This window comes from Battus philenor, unplaced genomic scaffold (assembly GCF_028537555.1).
Source record: "Battus philenor isolate CCGP_79_NKW_IND1 unplaced genomic scaffold, ilBatPhil1.0.hap1 SCAF_4, whole genome shotgun sequence".
NCBI lineage: Eukaryota > Metazoa > Arthropoda > Insecta > Lepidoptera > Papilionidae > Battus > Battus philenor.
Window position 1 is genome coordinate 6,807,141 of NW_027181704.1, and position 14,808 is coordinate 6,821,948.

Below are 14,808 nucleotides of genomic sequence, written 5' to 3' on the forward strand. Positions count from 1 at the left end.
AACAAATTTTAGTATTTGGAAAGGGAGAATATGAGGGGTAATTGTGCGTTATAAGATGCCATTCACCTGTTAAAATTCCGTCAATACAACGCGTTGGTTATTCAGTGAAGATCGGAAACAATTAGATAACAGTGACAATGGTCAACAGAGCGCATATCCGTTGCTGTGTCCTGCTGGCACGTTACATTTATCTGTTATGTTTTAGGGGAAATAAACTATGATTTGCTTGTAATGATTATTTTGAATCCTCATTATATTTGACGCATTTCAAATTTTCATAACTTCACAGCAGGTTTTTTTTTAAATTATTGAAATATCTGATGCAACAAATGTACAAATGCAAGCAAATAAATTAACTTAAATTATGATCGTAATACAATGAAAACTAAAGATACACCTAATTTATACAGTGTGTTTGGTTGTAAGTGTAAAAGCTTTAGAGTTTACCGTATAGCATGGTTGCACAGACTTATTAAGACTAAGGGCCACTCGGGCAAATCATGAACTGATGGCGGGCCGGCCGCCAGAAGTACTTAAATTTTTTTGGTTTTATTCTGGAATAGAATTCAATATTTTTCGAATGTACGAAAGTATTATTTTTGCTGTCGGCGGGCCACCAGTATTCGACCGGCGGGCCGCGGTCTGTGCATCCATGCTGTATAGCTTATTTGCTGTCAATTAATGTCCAGTGTATCATATCCAATAACCAATGGTTTCAGAAATAATTAATAAATAAATAGTAAGAAAAAGCGTGTACAAAATTCGAATAATGACATATTAAAATTAATTATCGTTTTAATACGCGAATTTTATATTGCCAGAGGCTGTTAGCCAGTTGCATTTTAATAGCAAAAACAAATTAAAGTAAAATATTTCATAGTGATTATATATCATTTTTATATAGAAAGATTATAAATGCTTTAAAGCTTTGTTGCTGACCAAATTGCTATATGTTCAAAATAAAATGATTGACTAATATTGTGTGCTTTTATCGTGTGCAAAAAATAGTTTTCACTAACTTATTTCTTAAGGATAGTTATGGTTTATAAGTTTTTTTAAACAAACAATTTTCACGTCAATGAATGGTTACCCACAATAAAATGACATGATTCAAATAATTGTATGAAAAACTTGTATACGTTTAAAGGCTGAGTGTATAAGTACCAGTATCTAGTTATCGTATATTAGATGCAAAGTATATCATGACCTGAGGAGGTAACTAGTTTGTATCTCGGGTCGCGAGAATCTAAGTGCGGCCAGCGTCCGTGTACCGTCCGAGTACTTAACCTAATATTCGGTAATTGCATTAGTAGGCAGGAAATTAATTCACTGCCGCTGTGAGTTAGTTGGTTAAGACGATGCATTGATACGTGCTTTGTGACTAAAGGAGGATGCACGTACCTGTAATGATGTTATCATTGAGGACTGCGTTATCAACAACATTCATTATGTTAATAAGTTTTCTGTTCATTTAGTAACAAACTTATATTTCTGATGGACTTGTTTAGGATCATTCACTGTTATATGTACGAAAGCTTCATTTGGTTTAAAATGTAAATTAAGTAATATTTGTAATAACGGCATTGCCTGGTTACCAGAGTTCAATATCCACTGTTATGATTTATTCGGGGGACCGGAAAGTAATGTCGCTTTCTTAAGTTAAATTCACACGACTGCATTTTGAAAAAGATTTTATTTCTAATCAACAATATATTGGATATAACAATATATTATATTCACCTTGGTTCTAAACGACCTTTTGCCTTCTTGTATACAAATTTTTAATGTTTGAGAGGTAAAACTCGGTTTTTCTGTAAAATATGTCAACCGAAACGACGTTACTTTCTGATCCCCTAATATTAATACAATAATATATGTATTAAGAAAAGAGAAAGGAATTGATGGAAAAAATTATTAAAGCTTTTGTTGCTAAGAATAAAAATCATACGAATGTTAACTATTTAAATATTTATTAATTATTAATTATCATCTTATAATTACATTAATTTACTATATTAAGTTAACTCAAGTTTCTTAATTAAGATTTTCCTAATGTTCAGAACCCGGTTTATATGCCGAATTCCATATATCAGCGAAACAAACGCTCGAGTGAAATCTATAAAACATAATCAGAGGTAGAGAGATATGACCAAGTATGCTCCACAAGACTTTGCCGTAGAACTCATATCTCTCGTCCAAGCTTTCTGGAGATTTGTAAGAGAATGTGTAGTGCAACCACATTCCGACATTAGCAATGATGAGAAACATCAGAAGTTCACGACCTGGTTTCGTTCTTCGCAGCTTTCTGCTGTTACTGCAACGTCGAAGGCCGTCCACAAGTAAGAATGTTTGAATGATCACCTGTACAACCTATAAAAGTAAAAGTAAAATTGATAAATATGCTTGTAAACAATTAAATACATCGTAAATGTTTATTTTTCATTTTGTAGTTAATTTGTTAATTAAGATTTTAATAAATGATGTACTACTAAAATTTCAGATATTTTATACTCTAGCTAAAGAAAATTTTTGGTTTACTATATGAAATCGAAAAAAGCCTTACCATTACTGCGAAGTCTATGGTTTTGATGATGTTCAATATACTTATTGTGGCTGTCATTGATAATACAGTTTCAATAAAGAACGCCGGCAAACAAATGAAAAGGAGTACGTCATCTAATAAGGAGATAGGGTGTTCATTTATATCCAGCTTAATTGTTTGATTGTATGCTATTAAAGCGGCAAACAGCATTATTACGTGCAGGCCAAGCTTAGTGCAATCATTGAGGAGATATCCCACTTCAAGGAAATTGCTGAAATACGGATAGATTTGTTTATTAATTTATTCATGATATTTGAATGATATATATGAATATAAATAATATTAATAGGAATCAATTTGATAGAAACTATAACTTAATAGACTTTTCTCATATAATAGTATCCTTCAATTTAATATACGTTCAAAATGCGACTCTATTACAGAACACCAAAAGCGTTTTTATCTCGTTCACAAATATCCTTAACACTGTAGTTGGAGCAATTAAATCCCAAGTTCTGTTATCACTTAAAAATCTTTTACACTGAAATCGGATTTTTGTACTTTTTATAGTATTATATTTGTTTAACTTTATAAACTTATGCAATGATAATTTACAGACATAACAAGGGAATTTCATTGATTTATTCAACATAAATGTACAAATGCAAGAGAAATGTGGAAGTGTAGTTATTTTAGCAATTATGACAAAGTCAATTATATAATAATTTTTGAACGCTAAATAATCCTATTATTTGAGTATTAAACGATTTAATATTAAAAAAAATAAATGTTATCACTTACTCTCCAACACTGCTAAATACGAAGCCAATAATGAGCATTCCTAAAACGATAACAATGATAACTAATCCCGCGAAAAGCCCTCGATTAGATGCGTGACAATCTGCGTAGATTACCATGTTGCTTGTGAAATCATTTTCTTCACTGGCAGTTGGTATTCTGGAATAAGACGATGCAATATAACTATCATCATTTCAACTGTAGGAGGCCCCCTGCTGGACATAGATTTTCAGCAGGATCATTAACATTCACTTATACTGCGAGGTACTAACTTGCAAACAGAATAATTCTCCTCTAGAGTTGAAGATGATTCGCTGTTTTCCAAATCGTTACTGCAGTGACCAATATTACTCCAAATAATATAGTAAACAGCAACTGAAATTAACATGTAGAATAATATTGATTATTACAATTTAAGTAAGCTTCCTATATTTATTACCATTAGAAATATACTATATATAAGAGTTACGAACAGTCACCATGATATGACTTTTTTGACACGGTTAAAATTATTCTTTAATGCATATATCTACAATAACATATTTTTTAATATTTGAATGAAATGGCAATGTGTCTCTTACATTTTAACACACTTTATTATAGCGATGAATAAAAAATGACTAGAGGCGTACTTGTAATTTTAATATTAGACACCAGTTACAAAACGTAAAACAATTGTCATTATAATAGTTATTATAGTAATTAGAAATATATGGTACGATGAATTACCTATAAGAATGTTGAATTCCACACTAAATGGATATAAGTAAGGTGATAAACTTTCAAAAACAGATGATATAGCAGCTGAACCTTGGCAATGTTCGTTATATAGGTCACTGATATCAAAAAATCTGTTGTCTATAGTACCTGAAACAAAAGTTTAATGCTCTGTTAAAATTTTTATCCTTTATTGCCTATTAAGGAACATACCAAAATTTAAATACCTTTCTCCATTATAATTCTTGCTTCGTCATCAGTTGTCGAATTTCCGTACTTTGAATTTGCGTAAAGAGTCAGCGCAAGTACAGTTTCCCGGACAATGGTCGAAACCCAAAAGCATAGACTACTGCCAATTAAATGCATAAAACCAAAATGCGCCAAACCCTGAAAAAATAAAATCAATATTTATGCTACTATCTGAATGTATATATACGACGATAAATAAATACATTAAAGAAAAATATTTGCTTTACCTGCCCCCGTAAAATAATTACATTAGAATATTTGAAAATGAAGTACAGTTGTATAAAAGAATATAACGGATTAAGGACGTCATTAACAAGCCTCAGGGCGTCGACGCAGTCCTGGTTTTCAATATTATTGTCAAGATAATAATTTGCTTGCAAAGTGATTAATAACACCGAATGCACAAGATGACCAAGGGCAAAACCTGCAAGTATTTTATTAACAGTTAAAATTTATCTAATTGTTAAAGCTTACTATAACTTATAACAAGGATTCCTTTTTTATTCTAGGAAATGTCAAGAAGAGTCAGACATAGCTGGTCTATAAGGATACAAAGCCACATAGGATTTTAAAATTAAAAAGAATGCTACGAAGTATAGCTTCTTCGCACGACTTCTAACAATATATGTTACGTTACATTAATGACTATTAATGATAAAATAACTGTCAAAAAAGAGATATCTTCGACTATTTTGCTGTAACTATAGGAGGTGGTACCAGATTTTTTTTTGTTATAGAAAAGGCAAACAGCCTATTCTTATTTATAGCTTCTCCAGGTTTGAAGTGGCGCAGCGCCAAGCTTGGCCGAAATTAGAAGCGTAGTTACACTAAATTAAGCTTTCAACGAAGTCTCACCGGGTTTAAAAGAGGCTTGAAGCCTTCACGTGAAACGAGCGGTTCCGTGCGGAAGAGAGTATGGTACTTGCCTAGATGGCCTGCCATGGCCATGGCTGAATTACTATCTAATTTGGCTATAACTAGGAATTTGATAATTATGAGAGCTGTCACAAATAGATTTTGATGTAAAATTAATGAAATATCTTACCAGCGGCTCCTAACTTAAGGTAAAAGCTACCCGAATGCCTGCCTTGACTAAAGCAATAGTCATGTTTCAAAGGAATAACCACTGCTGATGGTATACCAAGTGACCTGAAGCTATCAGGTGTTCGATCACCGGGTCCAACGGTCCCAAATTCTTCCTATTAATGAACATCGTTGTGATTAATTTAACTTAACATTTATCTTTTATACATATATTTTAATCATTTATTATATAATATAACATAGATACTTACCTCTTGCTTCCTGTAATATTCAGAAAGTTTTTTCTCGTGTAATACCTTAATTTTTTGATTCTTTAACGCTGAACTTTTATATCTACTTATATCGAACAATAAAAATAATACGTAGAAAAATCCTAAGATTTTTAATACGATTGAGTATATCTGAAAAGCAATAAAAAAGATTACATAAATTATTTAAATCACAGGTACTTTTTTTCATAAAATAAATTAAATCGTGTTTTTACCGAAGCTAATGATGGTTCTACAAAGGTATCGGCCAGGTAAAATATCAAACCCAGTGTTACCAATAATATGGCATAGACCCCGCTTAGAATAAGAGCCATATATTTTCTGTAAAAAAATTGTAGTTTTAAATAAAAAATCAAATCATTTCCAGACGATTTTCGCTATTTTATGACTGATTTGATGTTGTAATTATGAAAAAAAGATATAATATACAAGAAGTGATTTATATTTGTCATGAAAATACTTTAAAATAAATAAATCTTATTAAAATCTTACGCAGTTAAACGTTTGTTATCTTCTGGATTTGTCGGCGGTGGTGCATGGGTCTCAGTTGACCGAAGCGATTGTGCGTCTATATTGGCCACAGAGCGCTTTCGAGGAGAAGCACCATTTCGAACATCATTCAATGTTGAATATATGCGGCAGTTACCTGAGGCAGAATTTTGTTTAATTTATAACATTTCGTAATATCTTCGGTTAAGAGCAAAATTTAATATTATAGTAATTTGTTAAGTCATAGTAGCCGTAAATGTATAGCAGATAATATAATGCAACAGAATTTCAAAATTATTTTTGTGTTGATACAGAATAGTAAAAATTTACATGTTAATAGTATAGTTTTGTGAGACTGTTCGAAATATGTTTGCTGATGTATTTTGAATAAAGTAAAGCAAGTTATTTAACTATGTTACAATTTAGGTTGCGCTGAAAATTTTATTGAGTTATAGATCGAAAATTAAAACTAGCTTCATTGTTAATATTGTAAATAAAATTAATTCTTGTAAAATATATTTAATGAGTGCGCAGAGGCAACCCAGTGGTAAAGGAATGAGATTTGCGATCGCGCATTCGATACCCGAGGTACAGTCTTATATATAATTCACATTTTGTGTATTGATTATGTAAGATTGCCACCGCTTACAAACTAGTTTTCACAGGATGGGTAGCAGTATCTTCTGCGTACCATAATACAACACTGCGACCGCCGGCCCGCCTGCCTGGCGGTGATGGTATATCACATAAAGATATTTCTGGGAGAAGCATGTGCCTTGCAGTGAGCGTCTATGGGTTGAAACGACAAGAATTGACGGTATAATATTAAGAGGAAGGTAAAAGTGAAAAATATACAACTAAGTATGGTTTAGTAGGTAGGCCAAATTGTGCTAAATATACTTACTAAGTGATTTCGCGTCTCCGTTATTACGAAAGTTTCCATTATAGAATGTAGGAGAAAAATTACTCCGGTCACCTGTAAATATTTTGAGAATTAATTTAATTCGATATTGATATTACATAATAGTTATATCATAATTAATAGTTTTTAGATAATTGTAATGACTTAAGAATTCGATTAAGATTGTTATCAAATATTAAAAAGATTAGACTTTCATTTTTTTGTAATTTGAAATAATTGGAAATTATAAATTATATTTCATTATTTAACAAATCTTAGATTTTTATTATTAAGCCCGTATTTAGCTTTAAAAAGGAACATAATGTCCTAAGGTGATTATAAAATAGATAATTACCGACTGGTGTTCCCAAACTAGTGTCATCATCTTTTACAATCTTGTTAGGGAAATCCTGGAACAAAAATACTTCATATAAATAAAGTTTTAGAACCGTTGAAATCTTTCGCCCCTTAAGCTACCCCAAAACTGATGCACCGAAAGCCGTATAAAATCGGATTAATAACTTCATTAGTTACTTGTTTCTCTCGATCGACACCAGCCTGTATTTCACAATAATCCCATTACGTTGTTTCGCGTTTCTCTGTTACAAATTTTCGGCCGCCGTTCACAATAAAATAAAAGAACATTGTTGCCATGCGACTATTACATCGCCCGATAGAGGACTAAAAGATATTGTCGTTTATTGTGTAAATTTAAAACTTGAATTCGCTTGTGTAGGTAGTGTGGATAGCCCCTTCTTGCACGTATTGTGAAATATACATCGCAAAATGCGTCACTGCAGCGATATTAAAGGGAAAACTAAATAGCTTTATTTTTTAAAACAGTTTACGCTTCCGAAATGACATTTGATTTTTGCATAATAAAAACATTCTCTTTATTTCATTTAACGGTTCTAACGTTTTATTTAAAGAGTATAAAAATATTTGACGACAGTGAGTGAGATAGAGTATCCTTGGTACGATATCAGTGCCTCAAGGGGATTCCCGATTGAGTCAACAATTTGTGTATTTTTATCGAAATAGTATCGTTGTGATAGTATTTCAGTATACACAGTGTGATTGGTTGTAGAAGTTAAAGCTTTACAGGGGTAAATGCTCATTTCTTTGTAAAAACTTTTACAGCTATTTGAAATCAACCTGTATAAAGTGATCACTTTGAAATATGTTATATTATTTCATTTACTCTTTAATCCTCTATTCAATAACATCTGCCTACAGTACATAGTCTGCAGATAATAAACAATAATTAATTTAAATAAGCAGTGATCCGAACCTTGTATAAACGCTTTTTCTTACTATATTATCATTACGTAGTACATAGATTTTTGGAAAGGGTTTAGCATAAATTAATTATCGATAGCAAGTGAGCTATACATTCTCCCCTTTAAAACTTTTGGATATAGTATTATATAACCGAAGAACTTGTATAGTAGTACTAAACTTTGAAATATTATCATGAGTAAAACCAATTAAGGAAAAATAATTTTATAACTTATTTATAACAAATGAATTAAAAATTAGGATACTTTTATTTACTATTGTTATTATACAATATATATTACTGATTGTTTACCAATACAATAAATAATTTGTCAACAAGATCGCGTATCTAAAAATTTGGAATCGGATGATTACGAGCAATAGCTTATCGTGACGTGTGTTCAGGCGTTTGCGATACAAGTGTATGTTTTTATTAACTTCATTAGGTGGCCGGTTAACAGTCGCCGTGCGGGAATGTAAAAATAAAGAGATCGAATTTTCATTAGGTGAGGCGTTGGGGCGGCACGGTCTGCCGTCGGTATTTACAGGAGGGGGCCGGAGTGGTTGGGAGGGAGGAGGGAAGGGGAGAGGGTGGCTCGCGGCCGGCTGGACTCAAAAGGTTTACAGTTCGATGCGCGAGAGTGACCCGCCTCACAAACAGGCCCCGCGTCGACCGCTCGCCACTATGGAACTGCATTGGCCTTTAAAACGTACCCTTTATTCATTTTATTTTTATAAGTCCATCCTGCATACACTAAGGCCTCTTCATTTTAAACAAACTACTTTTTATATTTAACAACACAATAATAATAATAAGGATTAACGAGTTGAGACAAATTTTACTTTTGTTTGATTATATAAGTTGAATATATTTAACTTAAAAAAATACACTTTACTTCTTAGCATTTTAATGTTTCTAGTTTTGGAACGTAAGCCTTTTATAACATAAAAGATATCGATTGCGATACACCCGTAAGCCTAGTGCGATATTTTCCTGCACCCTTTCTGATTAGTATCTATGTAATATGTAACAAACTGTGCTGAGAATCGAAGCTGTGACCTATGTATGGGCTTAAATAAAAAATAAATCAATAGTACTTAACTACATTATTAATTGAGAAAGTATTAGAAATTTTTCGTTTTAACGCAATACTGTTATTTAATAACATTACTTCTTAAAAAATCGAAATGTTGCAATTGGTTATTTTAACGAATAGGTAATAAAAACACATTTTTTTTAAATAATTAAACAAATCTTAGGTGTTGTTGTCTTATCCACATGTTTTAAATGTAAAAATCATTACATCCCATTGCGTCCATATATACGAATTCATTGTTTAAACGGTCGGTGCTTAAAATAAATTTACTTTGAAGCAGGTCAAAACAGCTCGCAGCTAATATTATTGGTGGACATTTGAAAATCATATTATTTTTTTAACACAACACCATACAATGGCCATGTCTATTACGTTTATAATTTTTAGCTACCTATTACGTATTTTTTAATCTTTCGTGGATTTATTGATAACTAATCATGATTAATATGGTTTCGAGGTCATTAGCAGTTTAATTAATCAGCATTCAATATTTTTCAATTTATTTAGACAGTATATCAATTAAATATGACGCAATTAACTTCAAATTTTTTAATGCTAATCTATAATAAAAATGTACACGTTGATAAAATTATTATTTTCGAGTGTTACATATAAATTTCATATGATATTTGAAAAAATATAAACGAAATATTTATGTAATATGCCAGGTCAGCGCGAATAAAAATATGTAATCTTGTTGTAAATAATGAGTAGTATTAATTTATCAATAATTTTCCATATGTTTTTATTGCTTTAGAGAATTAGATATGATTGGCTAATAAAGCTCTTACGTTATATCATGCGAATATTAAGCTGATTCATGTGTATCATATTCGTTATAATTAGTTTATCCAAAATTTGAAATGTAGGTGCCTGACTTTATGCTAAAATAACTTTATAACCTGATAACGTGACTGATAAGGGAACGAAGTTAATCCATTACAGCGGCGTATTTGTTGTAGAACTGATCACTTATCAAATTGTTTTGATGCAAGGAAATGCCCGTTGTAAAACAGCATTATGGAGTCGTCGGAATTTTTAATATTTTTGGCGCAAAACAAAAGTAGCTGCAATTGTTATATTACTAATATTTTGTTTAATTAAATAATACTTAATTAGTCGAATAATTTTTTTGTTGAATACAGCCATACCTAAGTTTATCAAATACAAGTTTATGAGTACCGAAGCTGCGGTGGGCCCATTGTTATGAACAAACAATTTCTTTTAAACTTGATGACTATCAACATTAACGATCCAGTCAACATTTTCTCGTCCAATATCCCTCTGTGCCTTAAGACGAATGTCTGCTTTCATGTGTGTCATTAGTGATGACTTGCGGCACTGAAATATGGTCTCTGGTTCCACTCAACGAGGTATGAGGAGATCAGTACATCAACTAAAGTATTCGATATTGCCTTGCCGATTATCAAGTTGAAGTAGCAGAATCAATGACCGGTGGGACCTTTATGTTCTGGAATAAAAAGACTTACAAGCGTGGCGAAAGATGTCTACTTACAAGATGGACAGACTACATTGTTGGGGTCAGTGGAAGACGCCTTTGCACGTCGCTTCCAACAATTCAATCTAGTTCACGGATCGCTACGTGAACTCAGCACCGATGAAGCTGTAAAAGCGTTAGGGCTCACAGCACTGACATCATCAGAGAAAAAGCAAAAAAACCAGCAATGCTAATGGAGATTTAATAGGGGAGGCCTAAGTCCAGCTTTCGACTGAAATTATGATAATGAAGAAAATGCCGTTTTTCAAAAATTAAAGAATGTATAGCGATCGTATCAGACAAGGGCGTTTGAGTTCCTGTGATTGTAATTCTTGGCAATGATTTATTACAACAGAACAGTGTTTGTATAAAACGTTACTATCAATGAATTTACACACATATTTATATGTATATATATATATATATATACATATATATATGTGTGTATACATATATATACATATATATATATATATATATATATATATGTATACATATATATATTCCATTTCTATGCAACTAGTGATAATATCTAAAAATAAAATTTTTATACAATACAGATCGATTGATAATTCACGATAAGATTTTTTTCCATCTTTGTCTTAAGATAACAGAACAGTGTAACTAGTTATTTGCTGCTAAGTATTAATAATCTGCGATAATAATACGTGGAAATTAGCATGCCCGATAAAACTAGACCAAGTACATAGTACGCTATATTTTCCAAATAAGTAAGGAAAGTTTTAATTGATAATGTTTTTTTAAAAGATTTTTAAATACAACAAAATTTTAATGGAGTAATGGGGAATTGATGATATCAATAAATATTCCTTAGTTTACATTAATCAAAAACTTCGATATTTATTACTGCGTTGTGAAATGTTGCTCCCTCTTTCTGTATGGGTGGAAATAAATTACGTTGTATAAATTTTTTACTGTAAGTGATATTCCTTATGTAGTTAATAAATTATAAAAAACGTAACAATAGAGAATTAGACAAGTTTATCAGCTGTGACTACGATTCAGCAATAAAGCTAAAGTAGTGTTTAAATTTATTGACACCTATTCTAATATTATTATATATTTTAATTTCTAAATAAATATTCTATTCTTCAAAGCTTTTTCATACAACAATTATTTCCCAAAATTAACGGACAAAATATCATAGATTTGAATTTAAAATAACATTTATTTATTTATTTATACATTGTATGCAAATGAGTGTGTGCATGCACATGGATATATGTATATATGCATGTGTATGTGAGTATATGTTTATAAGTATCTTGTAGGACTTTATTGCTAGTCCTGTATGTGCTATAAAGTTTTTTGAGTAACTTTCTTCTAGGTAGGATTATGATCCTTTTGCACGTCCTCACAATGGAAATAATGCTAAAGGCGAAAACTTGTAATTACCCCTTGTTGTGTAAGTCGCCTTTTTTAAATATTTTCTATAAGTAGCCTGTTATAGTGTAACTAGTTTTCAAGATTCCTGAACGAGTAAAAAAAACTTGCTCATTGCAGAATTATATACGGGGTTATAGGTGTACAAACTTTAAATATTTTAAAAGCTTTAAACGGGTATATGTATGTACATCTTATTGGTCAGTAAAAAGCTTTACATTTTTAACATCCAATACTAATCACCGTCTATAAAGTTATTGCTCTCAAATATGTTACAATAATTGCTTTTTTCTATTGGACTGCTGCAAGGACAACTTAGGACAGTACAAAATCTTTAAAGACATACAATAAACAATAACTAATTTTGATATGTAGTATTCTGAATTTTAAAATATTTTTTTTTGTTTCCGCGTTATTTATTATTTCTGAAACTATTGATGCTCGATTAGGGAGTACTACATGTTGACAGAAAATAAGCTGCACATTTAACCTTTTAAAGTTTTTACATCTATATCCAATTAACAAACACAAATTATATTTATCTGGAGCTTCGATTGTATTACGATTTTAATTTTAGTAAATTTCAATGCCTACGTTTGTTTATTATTGGAATAGGAATAAAAACAACGGTGAGGTCGTTCAAAATCAAACCAAGAAGATGAAATTTGTAGGAACTGTACAATTATTCAAACAGGAAATGTTACTCGTTAATTATAATTTTAAAGAACATACGTCTCTCTCTGGGTCCGGGGCGTACATGACGCTCCTCAGCGGTCGGCGGCGGGCGGCCCGGGCTGCGGTGGCGGTCACGAGGTTACCCGACACCGTTGCAGGCGTTGACATCGTGCGCCTTCTCTCTGAACTGTCACTTTGTTTTGCTAAGTCGTTTACCGTCAAATTTAAAACCTGAAATGGTTTAAAAATAACGTTATTAATTCTTTAAAAAATATTTGATCTCTAGTCATAATTTCTATTCCATATGACATACATTTATAAAATACCGTAAGTACGTAGGAAACAAAGCAATTAAGATAAACAAATAAGTAATTTAATGTAAGTTGTAACATATATATTGTACTCCATTATACGTGCTTTTTTGTGCGTTAGGATAATTAAGAAAGTTTTTACTTTTTAAATATCAGACATATCAAGTGAACTGGTTTCTGTAACCTAGTTCTACAACCAAATTCAGTTTGATAATGTATATAGCAGGGGAATAAGTATAGGAAAAAATTGGACGTCTATAGGCCATAAGTCATGTATTTCCAGAAGGACCGTTCGGAAGTGGCCAACATCTGGCATATATCCGACGACCTTAACAAGACCTGTCTTTATCTAATCATAAATGGTTTATTTACAAAAAATCAGTTCTTACCCCTGGATCTTTAATGCCGTCTGAAATTATTGCACCTTCATTATCATCTAAATTTTGAAGTGACGTCTCCGAGTGAAATTTTTTATCACCCATTTTATTTCTGTTCAATATTTCTTCCATCACTTCCTTATGCGCAATTTTAGGATCAGCCATTTTCAATAACTTATACTACGACACTAATGTCTTGAAAAAATATTATTTTTAATTATTTTAGTTTAATAAGACAATGGATAGCCATTATATGATAATAAGACACAAACGTTTTCTTTGTGGTGTATAATGGTTTGATTAGTAGATTGCAAATGTATGAGTGAAAAATATAATGGTTATCTGAAGTCAATACACATCGAATGACCCGTATCTATAAACCGGGCGTAATTATAGTCATTGTTTTGATAAAAAATATTTTTTGAAATTTTAATCTACTTTATGGTAAAAGTGGGTAAAGATGGAAGTGGTTCATAAATAACAAATCTATTTAAGACAACCCCCCTGAATATTTAAGACAAGCATCGCAAAATTTGTAGGTATCGCAATATTTGGCTTGAATCTTCTAGTTACTACTAAAGTTTTTATTTAGGTTGTTTCAAGAATGTTTTAATTACAGAAGATTTCATTACCAAAAATAGTATGACATAAGTCAGAGAAATAGGTAATTTAAAGATAATAACGCAATTGAAAAGATGTAAAAAATAGGCCGTGTATATGCCTAATTATCATTGCTATTAAAAATTTTAGATATTTTTAAAATCTTTTCAATTTATCTTTTTCTAATAACCCAGAACGTACGCACTATGAATAAGTGTCAAGACAAATATTTATCAAGTTTATCTAATTAATCATGTTAATATCGATTGATTAAGTAAAAAACGCCGACGTTTCGGATTCAGTTCCGTAAGTTGATGTTCTAATTTAAGTTTGCATAAGGTAATAAAGAAAAAAGATATGATTTCTGTGTTATTTACACTACAACTGCAACGGTAGCGGATCACGTGAGCGGTCGATTATTTTTGACTGTCTGATTATAGAGAAGTGAAAATCTTTTGAAGACTTATTAGTAATGGACAACCGTTTTAAATATACTATAAGATTAATGGATGGTAAAAGTAACTAAATATGAGTAATCAACCATAATAATTAATAATTT

At 31.3% G+C, this 14,808-nt stretch overlaps 1 protein-coding gene across 1 annotated transcript; it reads right to left on the reverse strand.

The window, feature by feature from the left end:
* Nucleotides 1-1,997: 1,997 nt before the first annotated feature.
* On the reverse strand, nucleotides 1,998-13,949 carry LOC137928776 (proton channel OtopLc-like). Its single transcript, XM_068771745.1, has 15 exons — nucleotides 13,662-13,949; nucleotides 13,019-13,192; nucleotides 7,365-7,419; nucleotides 7,013-7,084; nucleotides 6,112-6,265; nucleotides 5,835-5,940; nucleotides 5,602-5,751; nucleotides 5,352-5,505; nucleotides 4,534-4,730; nucleotides 4,285-4,444; nucleotides 4,070-4,207; nucleotides 3,613-3,715; nucleotides 3,344-3,499; nucleotides 2,564-2,813; nucleotides 1,998-2,370 (listed from the first exon to the last, which is right to left on the reverse strand). The coding sequence occupies exons 1-15, from the start codon at nucleotides 13,812-13,814 to the stop codon at nucleotides 2,050-2,052; spliced, it is 2,343 nt and encodes a 780-aa protein (XP_068627846.1). The 5' UTR covers nucleotides 13,815-13,949; the 3' UTR covers nucleotides 1,998-2,049.
* Between the last annotated feature and the right edge of the window lie 859 nt (nucleotides 13,950-14,808).